The sequence below is a fragment of the Populus alba genome, chromosome 1 (genome assembly GCF_005239225.2).
Source record: "Populus alba chromosome 1, ASM523922v2, whole genome shotgun sequence".
Taxonomy (NCBI): domain Eukaryota; kingdom Viridiplantae; phylum Streptophyta; class Magnoliopsida; order Malpighiales; family Salicaceae; genus Populus; species Populus alba.
This window is the reverse complement of record NC_133284.1, coordinates 50,586,144-50,609,607: the sequence shown is the minus strand read 5'-3', so window position 1 is coordinate 50,609,607 and position 23,464 is coordinate 50,586,144. Positions and strand designations below refer to the sequence as shown.

Here is a 23,464-nt window from a genome sequence, read left to right as displayed (position 1 = left end):
AAATTTCCTCCACCATTAAAGCAGACATATCAGACTCTTTCTTAACCTTAGTCTCAAGCTCATGTGGACTCATAGTGTTAAGTCCCTCTTCTTGCACATACTCGTCATCAAGGTCACTAAAATCCTCAAGATTAGGCTCATACACTTCAACACTACAATATTCCTCTTTACCTAGATCTTTATATTTTTGGATGACTAAAGGTTTAGAGGTGCAATCTAAAGAGATATAACCAAAACCTAGACAATTAGTACACTTAACCATAGAACTCACTTTAGACACTTCATTAACAACTCGTTTGCCTTTATCTTTCTTGTAAGGTTGTGAGTTACTAGGATTAGGTTTGTGGAGTGGAGTAACTAACAAAGAATCACTACTTCTGAATTGGGACCTAATAGGGATACTATAAGAGTCCTGACGATTTTTCCACTGATCCTTTGTGACCAACTTGTAGTCTTTAGTTAAGGTATAAGCTTGGTCAAGGGTAGATACACCTTGAAATACAACTTCTCTTCTAAGATCATCATTTAAGCCTCTACAAAATCTACGCACAGTCATGGCTTCATTCTCTCTTATGGCACATCTAATCATGTAATCATTAAATTGCGTTATATACTCATTGATAGACTTATTCTCTTGTCTTAGATTGTTCCATTGGTCTAAGAGTTTATTCCTATAAGACTGGGGTAGGTACTTTTCCTAAAGTTTTTGTTTCATTTTGATCCAATCAGTTATAGGAGGTTTACCTCTCATCTCTAAACAGTCCTCAACATCTCTCCAATAAATTTTGGCTTTATCAATGAGTTTCATCTTAGCAAATCTAACTCTCTTATTATCAGACAAATTATGCCACTCAAAGAATTGATTCATATCACGAATCCACATATCAAATATCCAAGGGTCATGATGACCGTCAAAAGTGGGGGCTTCTATTTTGTTAGGACTCAAGACTCGCTCATCAAAGTCATCGTGTTTAGAGTAACCTAAATGATGGTCATATTGGTGTCGCTCAGAGTGATCTTGTCCATAATGATTATTCTTGTGATATTTATTGGTCCTTGAGTGCCTTATTCGAAAACTCTCTTGGGGCTCAATTCTTCTAAACATGTTGATCACCTAAGTTTGCAGTTCCTTTCAAATGATCATCAGGGTATCACTAAAGGTTGAGTCTACAGTAAGTGTAAACTTGAGCTTAGACACTAGATGATCGTGACACAAATGCATGCAATACTAACTTATAAATGGAATTGAGATCACAAATGGTTCTTGCATGTAAAATCACAATACAAAAATAAAGCTAATTTTTTATTTATTTATTTATTTTTAAATATGGAGATTAATCAAGAACAAATTACACTAATAAAATTGTAAGCATGTAATACTAGATTTTTTTTTTGTGTAAATGATTAATCAAACACGATGTCACAAGCGAGAACTTATAATTATCAAATAGAACAAGATATTAGCTATCACTAATAAAAGAGGTTGATGAACATAATTAACAATAAAAATGCTAGGTGAGATTTTTTTTTTTTGGCACAAAAAGAAATATTAATAATAATTTTGAATACTAAGTGCAATACTAAAAAGATAAAATCAACAAACCAAAAATAGAGTAATTTACCGACCAAGATTCAAATTGTCGAATTCGATCGCGGATGGACCTCAGATGACATGGCAATTGGGGTGACATTGCTGCTCATGCTGATGTGGCGGACAATGATGTGGCTGCTCATGCTGATGTGGCGGCTGACGTGGATTTAGAGGGCTGACGTGGTGGGTTAATTAATTTCCCCTCCAATGCCTTCTGTGCTGCAATGTTGAGTTTCCTTTGTCTCTGCGATTTCTCGGTTGTTGTTGCTGGCGGCGGGGCGTAACAGATGACGGCGACGACTATTGCGGCCACTAGAGGTGGTGGTTGCCACTGGCCAGTTTTTACTGTTCCGTCTGTTGCCGAAGATGAAGATCTTTTGCTGCTACAATTTCGCTCTATTGCCGGTGAGCTCAGATGCGGCAGACGACTGGTTGTGGTTGTTGTCACTAATGGGTCTGCTGTGGAGGCGCTGTGGGAGTTTACTGGTGGTGCGAGATGGTGGCTGGATGGCAGATCTGTCGATGGCGTGAAGAGTGGCCTGCTGTAGGAGGTGATGCGATCTGTCGTCGTGGATGTTGTAGAGAGCTGTCGTGGTTTTTGGTGGCTATTGGGGATGCCCAATCTGCTCTCTCGTGAGGATGGTGTGCCCTGCGGTGGCTGTTTTTGATGATGGACAGTGTACAATGTTGATTGTGGCAGCTGTGTTGCTGGTGGAGACGATCAACAGTGCCGATGAACAGTGACAATTTGAGTTCGACGGCTGTTTGCTGTGGAGAGATGAACAGTAACCTTTTTTTTTTCAGATTAATTGTAACACATAGATCGATTAATTGTAAGAACAATTAAAAGTCGTGCTCTGATACCAAATTTGACGCGGGACAACAAATAAAAAGAATTAAAGCAAGAAAAGAAAGAAGCTTTAGAGAAAGAAAAAAGCTAAGAAGAAGAAGAGAAGGGGGGTTGGAGATATGCAAATCTGTATTTTTTCATTAATCATCAAAAAGTCCCTTACCATTTAGAAAAGTAGGGTATTTATACTAAAACCCTAACTACAATAAGCAATTGGGCTTATAGCCCACTAAATAAAATACTTAACAATAATTAAATCAAGCCCAACAAAATAAAGACAAATTAATAAAACTAATCTAAAGGTTCATATAAATTAAGCCCAAAACATAAGTTAAAGCCCGATCTCTCAATTGTTTGGGCTATCCTCCATCGTCTATGATCATTCGCGTGCATAAATAATGTTTCCGGTTCGGTGTCCCCATCATTCACACAACAAACACATGAAATAAAACAAATTGTTGCAGCTAATGAAACAGCTGGAATTACTTCCCACCAATGTCGAGTTGATCATGAAATAGGTAACCAACCAACCTAATGCAAAGATCAAGGACAAAGATTATCCAGGCATCTCGTATTTGTTGATTTAAAGAAGGATATAAAATAAATAGTTGCAGCCATTTTACCTAGAAGAATGAATTAGTAGCATGTTTTTCAAATTCCAATGCCAAACTAATCCTCTTCCTCTTTTTCCTCTTTCCACCCATTATATATGGTCCACGTTCTACAAGTGCTGGTTGGCACGGAGCAACCAGTGCTGGAACCCTCAGCTACTTGAGATACCTGCAAAACCAATTCAAGCATGGCATACACATTCTAACTTGTAAGTCTTATTATTGAGGGAAACAAGAAATAAAAACACTGAAAAAGAGGCAAGAAATCATGTCAAATATACAGCACCTCTGATTGAGCACTCATTGAACCATTTGATGTAGTAGTAAATTTTGTGGTCAGCTTTGGACATTGACGCACCTTTAACTCCATCAAATCAGGGAATATGAAATCATAACATCCATGACTGAAGTAGACAATGCTTGGTAATTTATATAGAGTCAGAAAATGCAGATCAGGGAGCACCATCTCCTTCTCAACATTGACAGGTGAAGCATGATCATCCTGCCCAAATACTCCAAATAATTGAGAGGATTCCGTTACATTAAGCATGCAGAGCTTTTTGAGACCTGAAGCCATTGCTACTGGGAAGAGACTCTTCAACTTGTTGCATCCTCTGATATTAAGTCGATACAAATTGGGGAAGCATGAAGATTGGAGATCACTCCCTGCCAATATCTGATCATTTTCATCATCATTATCCTTAGCAATGATTTGCTCCAATTCATCACAATTTGATATCTCTAGAACTTCCAGTTGAACTAGACTAGCAATCATGTTGTTTGTGAATACATGTGTCAGTCTCTTACACTCATTCACCTCCAAAGAAGTCAAATTGCTCGGTAGAAGACCCTTCCATATACACCTCAAGTCTGGCAATAAGTTCAAGTGTAATGTTTCCAAACTCACAATTGAAAGTTCATGCCCACCTCTTCTATTAGTTATCAAACATCCAACTTGTATTAAATCTTGTACTCCTTCCAAGTTTTCAATAGATATTTCTTTCAAATTCATAAACCCCTACATCAAAAGAAAACAAGTGTACCGATTTGTTAGATGTAATTCCTAGTAATTATTGTGCACTTTTAAAACTAAACGAGAGGCAAGAAATCATGTCAAATCAGGAGCACCTTTGATTGAGCACTCATTGAGTCATTTGATGTGGTAGCAGATTCTATGGTCAACTTTGGGCATCCATGCACCTTCAACTTCTGCAAATGAGGGAACAAGAAATCATAACATCCGAGACTAAAGCAAGAAATACTTGGTAATTTTATAAGCAACAACTCCTGCAGATCAGGGAGCACCATCTCCTTCTCAACATTGACAGGTGAAGCATGATCACCCTGCCCAAATACTCCTAATAATTGAGAGGATTCTCTTACTTCAAGTATTTGGAGCTTTTTGAGACCTGAAGCCATGGCTATTGGGAAGAGACTCTTCAACTTGTTGCATCCTCTGATCACAAGTCGACACAAATTAGGAAAGCATGCAGATTGGAGATCACTTCCTGAAAATATCTGATCCTTTTCATTATCATTTTCCTTAGCAATGATTTGCTCCAATTCCTCACAGTTTGATATCTCTAGAAATTCCAGTTGAAGTAGACTAGCAATCATGCTGTCAGTGAATACATGTGTCAGTCTCTTACACTCGTTCACCTTCAAAGTAGTCAAATTACATGACACGAGACCCTTCCATATACATCTCAAGTCAGGCACAAGAAGGGAGGACAACTTTAATGTTTCCAAACTTGTAAACCCCTGCATCAAAAGAAAGTAAGGGTACCAAAGTAATTTTGTTAGATATAATTTGTTAGATATAATTCCTATTAGTTTTTGTGCACTTTGAAACTATTATATAATTTTGTTAAATAGATGAACCAATTATCCCCAATGCCGAAATACTTATCAACAAGAAAATATAAATAGACAGGGCAACAAGTCATGGGAATATAAAATCATATTTTTTTATATTTATGATAATCTAAATACAAACTATTATTTTATATTAGTTAAATTAAAAGCAATCATGAAAAAATTATACTCATTAACTCAAAAAAATTAATTTTTTATATTCGATTTATAATAAAAAAAAAATTATAACATTTTCCAAAAATAAAAATATAAAAGAAAATAATTTGAATTTTACACATTAGTAAAATGTTTTAATAAAAATGCTTGATTGTTGATCATTTAAATTATTATTTTCTTAAAAAAAGTGAAAACAAATTGTAAAAAAAAAAAAAAAAAATATTTAAAAAAATATGTTTTTTGAATTCAATACAAATTTGGTGCTTTTGAAGTTCTTTGAATGAGAAAATATTGTATTTAAAAAGAAAGTTTCAATTTTTACTTTTTGACTCTATTGTTTTAAAAAGATAGAAAAAATTATCACAATGTATTGAAGTTGACGATTTAAATTAGAAAAGAAAAACAAATGGAGAAATATAAAGGACGTACTCGAAGCTGTGCCAACAAATTATCCCATTCTTCGTGGCCATCAATGGCTAATTCTTGCAAAGAAGGCAATTGAGCAGCAAAATCCCTTGGACCAAAAAAGCTGCACTTTGAAAGAGACAATTTTCTTAGCTGAGGGAAGTCGATGATGATAATGTCATCTCCTTCTCCACTGTAAAATACTCGCTTTAAATTGTCAGCTTTAAAAATCTCCATCTGTTTCAGGTTCTGAAGACTTCGAGACACGGAGACAGGGAAGACATATTCAAGTTCATAACAGCATATTATAGAGAGAGTTTTTAATTTGGGGAAGCCAAGAGACTCTGGAATTATTTCCCCTTCGTCATCCTTCTCTCTGATAAGACGCTTCAATACACGGCAATGATGTATCAGTAGTGTTTTCCAAATGAATAAGACTTTGAGCGAGGGACGGTGTGAAGATAAATGTCAGTTTGTCAAGAAATAACAACTCCAGATGAGCAAGACTGTGGAGGCTGACATGTCTGGTGGGCCCCTTCCATATACATATGAGCTCAGGTAAAGATGACAACCGTAACCTTGTTAAAGATGACAGCAGCTCTTTCTCCTCATCCAATTCAAATACTTCTTCCAATGAATCGCAATCATCAATTTCCACACTCCTTAGATTTTTCAAAGCTTGCCGCCATTTTGCTAGAAACAGAGTGCGAATATCCCCACATGCTTTCACTTCTACATGTTCTAATCTTTGTAAGAAGTCCTTTTCACTGCCATGGGTGGTCATCTGATCAAGAGGACAATACTATATTTCTTAAACCCTCCACTCTCCAAAAACAAAGATGAGACACGGTAGGAAACAACTGCTCAAATGTATTTGCATTTAAGGATGTGGCGCTTATATCACCCAAATATAATCTTGTCGAGGTTGGGTATTCTTTATCGAGTTCTGAATACTCATCCCCTAACAGTATATCATATTTGAGCAAGCTGGGAAAAACAAAATCTCTGGGAATGCATTCAACCTCCGGTATCGTCAATGATAACACAGCTAAATGAGACAGCGAACTTAGTTCTGTTAGGCTTGCATTCATTCCTTCTGTGCTGTCACATCCAACAACATCCCCAATCAACAGTTCTTCTAACTTCTTCAACCTTCCTATCAAATTCACAGGAATCCTTCTTAGATAGTGACAACCTGTCAAATCCAACAACCTTAACTCCTTGAGCGTCCCAATTTCATCAGGTAATTCTTCAACGGAGGAGCACCACAAACCAAGAATCTCAAGTCTTTGCAGCTTTCTCAACCAATTGAGGTCCTTGCACTCACACCCTCTCAACAGCAACGATTGAAGGTTCGTTGAGAATTGAAGTGATTGCAATGACAAACACCCTCCCTGTAGAGACAAAACTTCTATTGCTTTCATCCCTTCAAAAAACCCCTCTGGAACATTCACGTCATCATCCAGTTCTAATAATAGAACTTTGAGCTGTGGACACACCAATCCTTCAGGAAGTTCTGCTAGTGTATTGCCCATTAACGAAACTACTGTACAACCTTCTAATCTTTTGTTGCTCGTTGGCCACTCCTTCAACCCAAAGCCAGCCTTTACCACGAATCCGTATTTTTCTGATGATGCTATCTGAATAGCAACATCACGAACCAAGTCATGCATTTTCACATCTTCTTCAGTTTCAGTTCCTAACAGCATACAACAAGCTTTGAGGTTTTTGATTGCCACATAAACTCGTTTCCTTGCATCTTCAATGGACTCCACATCTTGATGTAACCCATAGCCAACTGCGTATCTTGTCAAGTCCTCAATTGGAATGTTGTAATCTTCTGGAAATAAACAGCATAGCAAGAAACATAACTTGGTTTTCTCGTGCTTCAAATAATCATAGCTCAACTTAAGACATGCATATGCATTTTTTTGTTCATCAAGTTGTTCCATGTCCAGAAATTGAGACTTTTTTAGCTGATCAAATGCTACTTCCCACTCAACTGCAGATTTATCTCTTAGAGCCCTTCCCACTGTCACAAGTGCTATAGGCAATCCTTTACATTCTCTCGCAACCTTCTTTGCCACTCTGTTCAAGTCAGAGTCCTCATCACGTAAACCTGCATTGATTTTGAATAAAGCCCATGCTTCATTTTCAGATAAGACTCTTAATAACACTTTTTGCTGGCACTTCATAGAAGAACATATGTGTTCAAGACGTGTTGTTAGAAGAGTTTTACAACCCCTGTGAGCATCACCAAATGGGATCCCTACCTCTTTCAAGTCAATATCTTTCCAAGCATCATCCAGGATTATAAGCACCTTCTTTCCCTGAAGTCTCTGCCATAACCGACCTGCTCTCTCCTTTCCACTCTTTCCATCAAAATCCAGACCTAAAATAACTGCCATTTGATCCTGCATGTCTGTGACATTTGGATTCTGGGACACCGTGACTATCAAAACTTCATCAACAAGCTGCAACTCTTTGGCTCCCCTACCTACTTCTTTGACCAGGGTGGTTTTACCCACCCCTCCCATGCCGTACAGTCCGATCATATTGACAGTGTCATCTTTGAGAGCTTTCATTATCTGTTCGAAAGCTTCTTTTAATGATTCCGAGGGTGTGAGTCCCTCTGATGGAAGAAATTCTATGTCTTGAAGAGGTGCTTTGTGGGACACTTTTGGAAACTTTCTGCTATTTTCTTCAAGTTTTCTCAAAGTCTCCGTCTTCTTTGCCAGTGCCTTGCTTAACTTGAATTGTCGCATCGAATTTGGACACCAAGTAAAGCATTTGCCAATTTTTCCTTTTTCATTTTGCAAACGATTCACACCTTCAATTTCGTTTTTTGCATTTTCCAGCCATGTGTTGACATCAATCTCAATTTCTTCAGCATTCCTTTCAGCAACGTTGACAGCATCTTGCAGACGATAAAATGCCAAAGCCAGGTTCATCATTTGTTCATCGAATTCTTGAACAAAATTGTTGAAACAGAACATGTAACGGAACTGCTTGATTGCTGGTTCCACCAAGAGCTCTGCTATCTTAGATACAACGGACTCACCAACACTTTCGATAGCCATTTTCCACCAGTCTCTGTATGGAAGGCTGATGATGATCACTTTGACACCTGCACGAATGATACGAGCTGCTCATCGCTTCCAACAACACATCTAATCAATCTGAAGCTATGATCGGTCAATGTCTTTTTTTAAAAAAAAAGTTATGAATAAGGAGACAAAAAAGACTTGCAAGGAAGTATAATTAATGGAACGAACTCAACAAAGGATCAATCTTAGCCAACTAAAATCTGTAATTACTATCTCTGCATCATACGCGTATTTACACAACAGCTTTATCTAATGAAGCTGATTTGGTTTCAATTTCATTATCTTAATTTTAAACACTCATTTCCTCGATATATATAGTTCATAGATCTATGTGCTTTTTCCATAAAACAAAGATAGAAATACTTTTTTTTTTTCCTTCTCAAAACCAACAAACAGAATTTCATTAGTGAAAGATAGCATACCACCGATCTAAAGAATACATTGAAACAAAATAGTTTACACTTACGAGTTTAAAGCAGCAAGTCCCATAAAAATGCAATTTTATGAAACAATTAAGATAAAAATCATAATATAAAGATAATGACAAACAAATAAAATTAAGAATAATATGCACAAGTGCTCACCTAGCAAAGAGAGAAAGGAATGGAAAGCTGATGATGATCACTTTGACACCTGCACGAATGATACTAGCTCCTCATCTCTCTTCCAATAGCACATATAATTAATCTAAAGCTATGATCGGTCAAATTTTTTTTTTGTTTTTTGAAAATTATGAATAAGGATAAAAAAAGACTTGCAAGGAACTCAACAAAGGATCAAACTTAGGCCACTAAAATCTGCAATGACTATCTCCGCATCATACACTCAAGCAATAAGACTTGCCCACTAATAGGGTGTTGTTTTGCTCTTGAGTTGTTGTGATTGCCCTCGCATATGCGATATGCCTAAAAGCGAGCCCAAAGTCCTAAAAAAAGTCTTTTTTTTTTTGTCGATCCTCTATTAAATTAAGGCAATCGGCATTGATGCTTTTTTTTTTTTTAAAGAGAAAAGGAGGGTTTTGTTCCAAAATATATCAAATTAGTGTTTTTTTTAGATTCTAATATACCGATGTAAAATATAGAAATTAACCAGGAAGAATTTATTTCCACTATACACCTTAAGAGTAAAATTTGTAAATTAGGTCCCTTTAACCTTATTCTGCCTTTCCTCTCTGATTGAGGCCATAAAATCATGTTATTGTTTCTCACTCTGTCCCCGCTTTTCAAAACACTCTCATGTTCTTATTTCAGCGGTCCTGACGAAAAAAAGAAAATAATGGTGAGAAGAGGTCGATTCACGAGGACAATAGTGTTGTTTTCAAAACTTTGCATGTGATGTTAATAACAAAGATAGTAATGGTGATTTTCACGAGGAAAATAATAGTCAATTCCCTGTCATTTTCAAGAAAATAATAATATTTAAAAAAGTTAGCATGTGATATTAATAATAATAATAATAATAAAGGTTCTCTCGTACGCGTCTTTTTTTTCATTTAAGAAAATCAAATAATTTGAATGATTACTTAGATATTTCACAAGTATTTTTTTAAAAAATATATTTATTTATTTACTTCAAATTAATATATTTTTTATTATTTTGATTTTCTGGTATTAAAAATAAATTTTAAAAAAATATATATTATTTTATTGTATTAAAAAAAAACACTTTGAAAACCAACTACTACCACATAATTTTTTTTAATTTTTTTTTAATTTTAACTTTGTCAAATATGGATGGTTGGTTCAGCTGAATTTCAACTTAAAAAAACAAAAAACAAATTATGAAGTTAGTTTACATATCCTTTGATATTAGAAGCTGTTGTCAAGGTGCTAGAAGCAGGGAAATCTACAACTAGCAACAATCAGAAGATATCACCAATCCATTACCCGGTAATGATTACCGCTAAAATATTTTAAAAATTAACGTTAATAAAATCTAGCCTCGTTCTATTACCGAAATATTTGTTTCAAATCACCATAATTTTATAAAAAATACATCAAAATAAATTATAAAGTCCAATACTTAACATTTTTTTCATTGATATATGAAAAGATGCTATTTGTATTGTATAAAACAAATTAAAAATATAAATGAACTAATAAATCAAAAGGAGTTGTTATCACTAATTTAATATTAAAGCATAAAGTTAATCTTTATAATAGAAATAAAATATAGATAAACATGCAGATATTTTACATTGATTGTTCTTTTTATTTTAATCATGTTTAGAACAAATCAAACTAATTTCTTTGAAATATCATGCATTACTGTAACAATCTCAAAAACATTCAATCAATATATATTTATTTAACTCCTACATAAGGGGTAAATGGAGCAATTTTTTTTTTCAATTCACCGAAATTTCGTACGAAATTTCGGCAGAGTCTCCCCTATACCGGGAGATCCCAAGTTATCGATAATTTATCCTGCACACAATTATAATCACATCCCACCCATAATCACATCCATGATTGGTACATTCAATCATTTTATTCATTTGAGAATATATTTAGGACAATTCTTCATTCTCAATCTCCATCTCATATCACATGCATAAATTAGTAATTAAGAGGACCATCCAAGCACGTATAGATTAATACATTAATATTCCAAAAACAAAATAATATAAGGAGCATACTATTCTATTCAGGTTACATGTTTGCTGCATAACAAAATTACATGAAAGATCCTTAAGTTCCTAACTTGTACAAAAGGGATAAGTAACCTAAATTCTACTCCTGACGTGAATGAGAGGGACCTTCTGTAGACGCTCGACTTGCGTTTCCCTGTTGTTGTTGTACTCCTCCCGCAGTTCCTCCTGGAGGAAAATTTAGGTTTGATTTCTGATTTGATTAAAGTTTCATAACCCCTTTCTTCTCTACAAGCAGTCGGCCTCCCACCTCCTCTTCTCTTAGAAATTATGTCACTTTTCTTCTTGCAAATCTCCTGTCCAAGTTTGTCTTCCCACGTAGAAAATTCTAAGGTTTGTGTTGGTATAGAAATTTAGGTGTCTTCTCCTAGGCTTGGTGAAGGAAAATTTGAAAAATTCCCCTCCCCTTTTCTTTTTGTTCCTCCCCGGTCATGAATGAGAGGAGATGGGTATTTATAGTCCCATCTCTTCTTAATTCATTTTGGTCCCATCTTTCTCGCTTTTTTCTTATTTTAGCCCCTTCTATTTATATATATATATATATATATATATATATATATATAACAACACTTTTTAAATTATTATAAACTCCCCCCTTTTTTTTTGTATACTTTATTCTCAGGCTTCACAACTAAAGTCATATAAAAAATCAATCATTATTTAAAAATAGAGCTAATTTAATAGAAATATCTACCATCAAACTTTTTCTCATATAATGAAACTCATTAATACCAAAATCAATTCGTTTCTGAAAAATGCTCTTTCACCAACTTTATCTCTTTCACTATTTTCAAGTGACTTTTTTTTTTAGAAGTTAAGAGACCTCCCAAATCAAGCCCTTACATGGATTAGGTTTCAAAAATTGATCTAGCCTTCTGACGCGACCTAGGTAAAATCTAGTTTGATATTAAAAAATAAAATCAAATGAATGACTTTTTAAGTTTTTTTATACATTAAGATGATAATATTTTGTATTGATTTGAATCAACTCAGATTAAATCATCAAATCCATAAATTAGATGATGGGCATGGATCAGTTCAATAACTTATTTTTTTGGATTTGTTTTCTAACTATAAGATAATAAAAGCTGACATGCAAAGAACAGCTACCGAATATAGTAAAGAAAACCATAGTGGAGGTTTGCAACAACAAAAAAGTGCCCTCAAATGTTAAAAAAAAATAAGAAAAAAATCAAATGATATTTCATCAAACAACAAACAAAAATGTTTTATCAATCAAATAAACTTATATATATATATACACAAAACACCATGAAGGGGTGTAAAGAAATAAAGCATGCTAAAATAATATGAAAAAAGGTTACAATTATTTTTTAGTTTATTTTTTTATGATATTATCAAAAATTAAAAAAATAATTTAATTTAAAAAAACCTCATTTTTTTTGTAAAAAATGATCTCAAGGTCAATGTAAAAGGTTAACATGATGATTAAGAAGTATTCAGGAATGTGATTGTGATTATTTTTTACTTGAAAATATATTAAAATAATATTTTTTTTATTTTTAAAAAATTATTTTTGATATCAAATCTAAAAATATATAAATAAATAAACAAATATTTAATTTAAAAAAAAACATAAAAATTACATGCGTAAATCATTCACCGGTCAGAACTACATCAAGTCTGACACTCTCAGGAACAATTAGCTAAATCGTGTGTTTCACGCGTGTAGATCTTTTAAAATATGATAAAGAATCTCGCGTTCGAAGCACGCCCATGTAGTGAGAGTGAAACTTAATTCTCCCACTAGCTCCCCAATGATAAAGGCATGGTTTTAACTGAAGAAAACAAAATGCATTGAATGGCTGCCATTAATGGGACCTCTGCTTCTTCTACATTCAATTTCACCCCTGGTATGTGTCAATTAAACCTTTATAATTCAAAGTCTTTTACAAAACGATTTTTAGGTGCAAAATTTTTTAATTTAACTCTTAATTAACCCCAAAACTTTAATTTTTTTCTGATTTTATCTCTTATTTCAATCACTCGATTAATGATATTAACTTTAAATATTATCTCAAGTGTTATCCCTCCTGTCACTATTTAACGGTCACATTAATATTGAATTAATATACATTTACTTAAATACTTCATTGTACAAAATAAAAAATTAAACATTCAAAAATTACTTTATCACATATTCGAACACTTATTTAATTTGGGTAAAAGTCGCACTGATTTACACAATAGCTTTATCTAATGAAGCTGATTTGGTTTCAATTTTATTACCTTAATTTTACACACTCATTCCTCGATTATTATGTAACGGAAATGTCTATCTTTTTTTTATAGTTCATAGATCTATGTGCTTTTTCCATAAAACAAAGAGAGAAATACTTTTTTTTCCCTTCTCAAAACCAATAAAAAGAATTTCATTAGTGAAAGATAGCATACCATCGATGTAACGAATACATTGAAACAAAATAGTTTACACTTACGAGTTTAAAGCAGCAATTACCCCAAAAATGCAAATTTATGACATAATTATGATAAAACGCATAATATAAAGATAATGACAAACAAATAAAATTAAGAATAATATGCACAAGTGAGAAGATGTCAATTCCCTGTCATTTTCACGAGGACAATAATATAATGGTCAATAATGATTACAATAATGTTTTAAGAAGTTTGCATGTGATATTAATAACAAAGGTTCTCTCGTGCGCGACTTTTTTTTTCATTTTAAAAAATAAAATAATTTGAATGATTACTTAGATATTTCACAAGTATTTTTTTAAAAAACTAAATTTTATTTATTTATTTATTTGTTTTAAATTAATAATTTTTAATATGTTTTTTATTATTTTGATGTGTTGATATCAAAAATTATTTTTTTAAAAAATATATATTATTATGATATATTTACAAACAAAAAACACTTTGAAAATCAACCAATATCATACTCCTAAACATACTTTGAATTCATGGGTTATTGGATTATTGCCTCAATTTAGATTAATTAATTTTATTAAAGAAGCATTTTTTTTTTTTTTATTTTTTTTTTTAATTTTAAGTGGATTAAATCTAGATCAGATCTAGTTGGTTCAACTGATTTTTCAACTTAAAAAAAAAAAAAAAAAAAAGAAGAAAACATGAAGTAGTTTGCAAATCCTTTGATATGAGTAGCAGTCATCAAGGTGGAAGAAGTAGGAAATCTACAACCAGCAACAATCAGAAGATATCAGGGAACTAAAATTAACCCTCTAATAATTAAACATCTTGGGAGTACCCTAGAAATCCTTTGATATTTTAATTGCTCATTTAAAGCATATCAATCATTAAGTAGTTCATCTGACGTTAGTGTCTTATGATCTAGTTTCTATCTACCTTTCTAATTAAATCATGTAAATGTTGAAGAATCTTTTAATTATATTATTAAATTTGGTTTAATAAGTTAATTTTAAAATCATGCAATTTAGTTTTTTTTATCTAACTTTCTAATTAAATCATGTAAAAGTTAGATTAAATTAAATTGATTGATTTTATGGATTAAAATATAATTTTAATAACTGGTAAAAACATGACTTAATTTTTAATAAAACTTTTTAAATGATAGCTTTTTTAAAAAAATATATATACCATCAAACTACATGGGTGTTATCAATTTTGCACCCAATTTATTTTTTATATTAATTTTATTACTAAATTATTTTGATTTTTCAATTAAGGATTTATGTTACAATTACCTAAAAAATTAAGTATTTTACAAATTAATATCATTGGGAGTGTCCCATAAATCCTTTGATATTTTAATTGCTAATTTAAAACATATCGTTCATGAAGTAGTTCAGCTAGTTTATTGAACTATTATTCATTGGATAATTGTTTTTTAAATATAAAAATATTAAAAGCATGAAGAATCTTTTAATTATATTATTGATTTAATAAGTTAATTTTATAATTTAGTTTGTTTTTTTATTTAACTAAAGTTTTAAATTAAGTCATGTAAAAGTTAGCTTAAATTAAATTAATTGATTTTATGGATCAAAAAACAATCTTAATGATTGGTAAAAATATGACTTTTTAATAAAACTTTCAAAATGGTAACTTTTTTTAAATATATATAATATATATATATATATATATATATATATATATATATATATATACCATTAAACTACATGGGTGTTATCAATTTTGCACCCAATTTATTTTTTATATTAATTTTATTACTAAACTATTTTAACTTTTCATAGAAAGTAAAAAAAAAAATAGCGTGAGTCTCAACCTAGATTAACTTGCCAAACCCGCAACCAAGGTCATGAGATTGTGATAACTTTTATAAAAACTAAATCAAAACAAATTATAAATCTTAATTTTCAATAAACTTATTGTTAAAGGTTGAAATTGAAAAAAAAATCAATATAAAAATATTATATAATAAAAGACTTGAGTCTTCACGACTTAATTCACAAAACACGTGACCTCAGTCATAAAATCAGGATAACCTCATAAAAAACAAACTAAAATAAATCATGAAGCTTAATTCATAATCAACCTAGTATTGAATGATAAAATTGAAAAAAATACCAATTATAAAAAGATAAAAAAAAAACATTGAGCTAACTCGTCAAACCCGTAATACGAGTTATTAGACTTAGCTAACCATATATAAAGCAAACTATGATAAATTATTAAGCCTAGTCTCCAATAAACTAAATGTTGAAATATGAAATTAGAAAAATAATATATAGATTTAGAAATCAAAAAACAAAATTAAAAAAAACATTATTGGAATGAATAGTGAATTCACCACCTCTTTTAGTTTATAGTGTAAAGAAACTGAACTAACCATATATAAAGCAAACCATAATAAATTATTAAACCCGGTCTCTAATAAACTAAATGTTGAAGTATGAAAATAGAGAAAGAAATATAGATTTAGAAAAAAAAAAACCAAGTAAAAAAAACACTATTGACTGTTGTAACCCAATTTTGGATTCACCAAGATTTTCTTGAATGTTATTTTATTTCTATTATTATTTATAAAATCCAAAAAAAATTGAGAAAAAGTTTAAAATTCAAAAATACATTTTTCTTGAGTCAACCGCATCTTTCCATCAAAACCGAGTTCATCGGGTCAATACGGGTCAAACCATGTCGAGTAGGGTAAAAAATGAGTTTCGGGCTGTTTTGGGTTAAAACCGTCATTTCTAACCAAAACCGAGTTCACCGGGTCCATACGGGTCAAACCATGTCGACCAGGGTAAAAAATGAGTTTCGGGCTGTTTCGGGTCAAAAACCGTCATTTTCGACCAAAACCTGGTTCACCGGGTTGATACCCATCAAATATTTTTTTGTTATTCCATTTCTTTTTTTTTACGGTTGAAACGAGCTTTTTCTAATACTTATTTGAATTTTTAATTTTACCTATATAAATATTTATTATTATATATAATAAAACAAAATCAATAATACAAAAATTTGTCAGAGGAGCAGTTGCATTATAGACGGAACAGTTGTGCTGATAAATTTTTTTATTTAAGGTAGATGCGTGTTGTCCCCTGCTGATTGGCTATAAATAGCCACGAGAGGGGAAGAGGAGAAGCAGAAAAGAAGAGAAATAATTGATTTGCCACTATTCATATATTTTTTAGTGTTTTCTTCACGAGAGTAGGATATTGTTATTTTTTTATAAAACAATTTGAAAAATACCAAACATATCCCAACCGTTGGATTCAATAGTGTTAGTTCTGGGCCTTTGATTTAATAGGATACAATAGGACTTACCACACTAGAATAAAACCCAAACACATCTCAACCCTTGAAATAATCTAAGCTTTGATCCCGTTGCGCCACGTCACCCGGTGTACCGAGCTTTCGGTGCACCGCGCCACACCAAATCAAACCTCTGGTGTTCACAGCCGCACGATCTTTTCATTAGAGATCCAACAACCCACATACTTCAGATGCACCGGTGTACCGTGCTAGAGTTCACACCGTAGTATAACCCAGAGCCTCTCTCTCCTCTCGCCGGTGACTCTCTCTCTCTCCTCCGATCTCCCATCTCTGGCCGTCTCAAGCCTCCAAACCACCACAGAAAGGTCGCCAACCTCCTAAAAAGCAAAAACCCGACATTTTTCAGTGTTTTCGCCGCCTCATCTGGCCAGAAAAAGGCCGCGATCGTCGCCAGTCACCGAAGCTTCAAGTCGTCGATTCTCCCTCATCAACCATCAACGGCCGTCAAGACCACCACATTCAGAATCCCCGACCTCAGATCTACCAGGATCGACCATCGGTTGGCCAGAAATCTCGCCGAAAAATTTCGCCGCCACCAACAGTAACCGAGCATGAGCCACACGCGCCGCCAGTGGCATTTTTGTAATTTTTTGAGAAATCCGAGGGTATTTCAGTCTTTTACCTATACAGTGGCACTCATGTAATATTTTTGGATTTCTAACATTTTTTATTTTGTATATAAATATTCTTGGATGTAAAAAAAATAAAACAAAAAAATAAATATAAAAAATACGACGCGGGTCCAACACTCATCTTATCATGTTATCGTTCGTGGATCCAAAGCCAAATCTCAAATATAGTTATACCCATTTCTCAACGATATCAAAATAATTTTTGTTTTATAAACGAATATTGTTCATCGACACGTCTCTTTTTACAGAAAATGACCGATGTCAAAAGTTTAAATACCAAATATGGATTATGTCCATAATTTCTTTTGGATACTCCGACGTAATTCTCCTTTTTAGGGTTAAACGTCAATATTTTAGACGAGTTTTCTATTTTTAGGAATTGATGTCATTTTTTTAACGCGTCTCCTACGAATGTTGTTTGTCGACATGTCTCTTCTTACATAAAAGGACCGATGTCAAGGGTATTTATACCAAATATGGATTATGTCCATTTTTTTTCTTTGGTAACTCAGACATAAATCTCCTTTTTAGGGTTAAACATCGATATTTTAGATGAGTCTCCTATTTTTAGGGACTGATGTCATTTTTAACGTGTCTACTATTTTTAGGAACCGACGTTAACCATTTAAAAAAGAAACAAAATTGCAAATAAGCTCGAAATATAATATCATTTGAAACAAATAAAAAACACGCAAGTAAGGGTAACCTTTTTCTTGAAGGGATGTTTTAAGGGTAGTGTCTACCTTCCTTTAATCATAACTAACCCAGTACCTGAATCTCTGGGACTAGTGTCTAATTTGGGATTTCTAGTTCCCTCATATTACTAGATGACGACTCTAATAAAAACTTCATTTCCCCCAATAAAAAAAAAAATCTTTTTGTTAAAATAAACAAAAAAAAGTCGAGCCATCGCCCGATGTCATGTATCGACATTGACGATGCATTTTTTTTTTAAATTTAAGATTTTGATCATTGACTTGAGATAAAAAAAATGAAAAGAAATGAAAATAAACCTAAGTCAAACTTGGTAAATCTATTGAATCGATGACTTGAGATATAATATCAGGATAACTCTATAAAAAAAAAAAAGTGGAAAAAAAATATACCAATTTTCAAAAAACTTAATTAAAAAAAAATTCTCTCATGTATTGCTTCAATTTAAATACAAGAGGATGAAATTTAAAAAAATTAATTTAATTAAACAAATCCTTTTAAAGAAGCAAAATTTAACAAAGATTGAAAGAAAAAAGAAAGATAAATCCTATAAAAAAAGAGTAAAAAAATAATGTTATAGGTTGAAATATGAAAAAAGAAAAGAGATTAAAAAAAGAAACAAAACACCAAAGAAGCCTAAGTGAACCCTATAAACTCGGGTTAAAGTCTCAAACCCGCAATCCATTAAATTCTTGATCCAAGCTCAACGCAGGAGCTCAAAACCTAAAAAATTAAATGTTGGAAGATAAAATTAATAAATTTAATTCAATTTAAAAATAAAATTCCTTCATACAAACTAAATTCAACAAAGAAAAAAAAAAACAAGGCAATCTGCGTTATTTTTAAAAAGACTAAAAAATACCATATAAAGTGAATTAAAAAATAACAAAATGCTGGAGGATGGAAAAAAAAGGAAAAAAAAAAAAACAAAGAAACTGGGGTCAATCTCTTAAACCAATAAATCGTTAAATTTTAGATCCGGACTCAACTAAGAAGCTAAAGACCCAACTAATTAAATGTTGGAGGATGACATAATAGTAAAAATCAATCTAAAAAAATCTTTCAAGGTCAAAAAATACAATAATAAAAAAAGGATTAGATTTAACAAGAAAAAAACTAAAAAATAATGACATTGAAAAAAAAAACAATTGTAAAAACCATCTGAAATTGAAAACAATTCTTAATTTAGTAGACTATTCTAAATAAAAAATAATGCAACAAAGAGAATTAGAATGAAATTGAAAAAACCACATAATTTCATAAAGTATTCTAAATTTAAAAAATTATAATAAAGAGAATAGGGATGAAATTATAATTACAATAAACTTTATGGACTAATTTGATTTTTTAATCCCAACACGAAAATCAAGTAGGAGAGAGGGGAAAAAAAAAAAAAAAGGTCACACGCGTCACACCAACCACTATAGTGCTACATGCGTCGTTGATTTATGGGGGGTGGGACGTTGAGATTCTTCGAAGCCTCCCTGGAATCATCATTTTGGCTATTGAATGACGATGCACACACTGTTCGAAGGTGGCAAACATTGTTCACATGATTCTGTTTTTTTTTTAATTAATTTTTTAATTTACCAAATTATCTTATTATCTCCAATGACACCCAATAACTACTAAATGACCACATCTAAATGACAAAAAAGCGTTAGAGTCAAAGATAATTGTTTTAAATTTTCAGTGGCAATGAAGTAACATACTTGGTGAAAAATCAAGTCAATGATTAATAAGCCCTTCCTTGTGCAAGCTTGTTTTTCAAGGGTAATTAAATAATCACATTGTGCAAAGAAAATGCAAGAATATCATTTAGCCCTTCCCTTTGAAATAATGACCAATGTGTCCCATGAAAAAAACCATTATATCTCTAAATTCAAGGCATGCTACTTTGCTCATTAAAGGGTAAAATCAACCTTTAGCCTTTCACTATATGAATCCACAGTTAAAGGCTGCTATCTTTTAGTATATAGTATATATAATATAAAAGAAAAACTTGTTAATTTAATTTTTGATTTAAATTAATAACTTTTGAAACTGTATTTAATTTTAAAAAATATTAAATTAATGTTGTTAATTAATTTTTAAGTATTTTTTAATGATTTTGAAGTGTTTTTTTAATTGAAAAAAAAATATTTTAATACATTTTTAATTGAAAAATATTTTTGTTAAATTATTCTACACCACATTACCAAACATAAAATAATGATAGCTTTTATAATTGCGATTTAAAAAAATAAATTTAACAAAAACACTTTTAGTTGCGATTTTTTTTTGTTTTTAAATATATTTGATTAAAAGTATTCTAAGATAACTTTTGCATGTAAAATAGATAAAAAAACGAATAAAAAATAACCCAGTGACATACGCGCTTACTTTATATTTCATTTTAATCAAATTTCAGGCTGGCTCTTCTGCTTCCCTTCTCTAGTCTATCTACTCTAGAAACTCGTCTGATCAAGCATTTTATCTTCCAGCAATTATGTACGACGTACAATGCAAAAAATCAGAAGTTAATTAGTAACACATGGCTAACAGTCTTTAAGACCTTGACATCATTTCAACAATATAAAAAAGGGTATTAACCTTTATAAACTATATGAATAAGGACATGTATTTTATAACGAGAATCTCATTAGATTCAAGCCTGGTAAAAACTTATATCGATGGTAATATATTTAATATCAGCCTTTTGTTATAGCATTGTTATATAAGACAGAATAATAACTCTTTGAATCACATAACATGCGTCCGTTAACCTTTTTTTTTTTTTATTAAACATGTTTCTTAAGTTTCAATTTTCTTTTATTTTTAAAACTATTTTAAATAAAAATAATAATAAGCAATTAATTATAAAGATAATTCTTAGAAATGTATAAAAAAGTTATACATAAATTTGTGTGAAGGGATAGTATTTTTATGTGTGTCCCCCTTAACTACGAATCATCATGGCTTTGCCTATGAGAATAGTCACCAGGCTGTTTTCTTTCTTGTTCATCAAATTTTTTTCTTTTGAGTGAGTGAGTGAGTGAGTGAGTAGGTTTACCAAAGAAGTTTTGGAATTTATATTCAAGTATAAAAATCACGTTGATATTCTTATATTTCCTCTCAAGTAAAGAATGGTTACTCTAGGTGTGCCGAGGAGATAGATTTTTGCTTAATTACCCACATTAAATCTTATATGTCTACTTTTTATTTGTTTTTTCTTTCCATTAAATTGAGTAGTTTGTACTTTGTAGTGTTGAATGTTGACTCTCGATTCGCATTTACCAACACTAAGGTGGCTGGTAGACTTTTTTTTATGAATAAAAGGTGGCTTACTGATATCTTATACTTGGTAAAATATAAATTTATTATCTATTTGATAAAGTATCAGGACGTTTTAGCATGACTGATGTACTTCTACGCAAAGATGATGGTTTTAGGTATCCTATAGATTAACAAATAACAACTAGTTTTATTTTTGCCGTGTGTCAAATATTTGGAGAAAAGAGAGAAGATAATGCGACTTTTTGTTAATACTGATAATGCGATTGTTTTAAATATGTGCAAAAGGCAGAAAACATGCACGTAAAGCTGGACTTCAGGGCTATATTGTTTTCTAAAACTGTTGAATTTCAAAGTAATCTGAAGATTGGTCATCGATCCTCGTACACTTTTGAATATGCCAATTATCAATATAATATTTCTAAAGAGTTAGCTGCACGTTTGAAAGTTGCATAGGATTCTGATGCGAATTCACTTGTCCATACATCGATTTGATATATGGTTTTGCGATCGAAATATAATTTAGATTCTAGAAATATAAAAATATACCAATTTTCAAAAAACTTAATTAAAAAAACAAAATTCTCTCATGTATTGCTTCAATTTAAATACAAGAGGATGAAATTAAAAAAATTAATTTAATTAAAAAGATCCTTTTAAAGAAGCAAAATTTAACAAAGATTGAAAGAAAAAACTTTGAGGTAACCCTTGTTATTTTAAAAAGAAAGATAAATCCTATAAAAAGAGAGTAAAAGAATAATGTTATAGGTTGAAATATGAAAAAAGAAAAGAGATTAAAAAACGAAACAAAACACCAAAGAAACCTGAGTGAACCTATAAACTCGGGTTAAAGTCTCAAACCCGCAATCCATTAAATTCTTGACCCAAGCTCAACGCAGGAGCTCAAAACCTAAAAAAATTAAATGTTGGAAGATAAAATCAATCAATTTAATTCAATTTAAAAATAAAATTCCTTCATAAAAACTAAATTCAACAAAGAAAAAAAAAACAACGCAATCTGCGTTATTTTTAAAAAGACTAAAAAATACCATATAAAGTGAATTAAAAAATAACAAAATGCTAGAGGATGGAAAAAAAAGGGAAAAAAAAAAAGAAACTGGGGTCAATCTCTTAAACCAATAAATCATTAAATTTTAGACCCGGACTCAACTAAGAAGCTAAAGACCCGACTAATTAAATGTTGGAGGATGACATAATAGTAAAAATCAATCTAAAAAAATCTTTCAAGGTAAAAAAAATACAATAATAAAAAATGGATTAGATTTAACAAGAAAAAAACTAAAAAAATAATGACATTGAAAAAAAAAACAATTGTAAAAAACCATCTGAAATTGAAAACAATTCTTAATTTAGTAGACTATTCTAAATAAAAAAACAATGCAACAAAGAGAATAAGGATGACATTGAAAAAACCACATAATTTTATATAATTTCAAAAAGTATTCTAAATTTAAAAATTATAATAAAGAGAATAGGGATAAAATCATAAGTACAATAAATTTTATGGGCTAATTTGATTTTTTTAATCCTAACACGAAAATCGAGTAGGAGAGAGGGGAAAAAACAAAAGGTCACACCAACCACTATAGTGCTACATGCGTCGTTAATTCATGGGGGTGGGACGTTGAGATTCTTCGGAAGCCTCCCTGGAATCACCATTTTGGCTATTGAATGACGATGCACACACCGTTTGAAGGTGGCAAACATTGTTCACATGATTCTGTTTTTTTTTTTTTTTAAATTAATTTTTTAATTTGCCAAATTATCTTATTATCTCCAATGACACCCAATAACTATTAAATGACCACATCTAAAT

The 23,464-nt window shown here is 31.5% G+C and overlaps 1 protein-coding gene across 1 annotated transcript; it reads right to left on the bottom strand.

The window, feature by feature from the left end:
- Window positions 1-2,560: 2,560 nt before the first annotated feature.
- On the bottom strand, window positions 2,561-9,488 carry LOC118059522 (uncharacterized). Its single transcript, XM_035072406.2, is given in 8 exon segments — window positions 2,561-2,972; window positions 3,065-3,221; window positions 3,339-4,070; window positions 4,181-4,813; window positions 5,513-5,908; window positions 5,910-6,278; window positions 6,280-8,615; window positions 9,180-9,488. Coding segments are annotated over 6 exon segments (4,530 nt in total). The 5' UTR covers window positions 8,569-8,615; window positions 9,180-9,488; the 3' UTR covers window positions 2,561-2,972; window positions 3,065-3,110.
- Window positions 9,489-23,464: the final 13,976 nt, after the last annotated feature.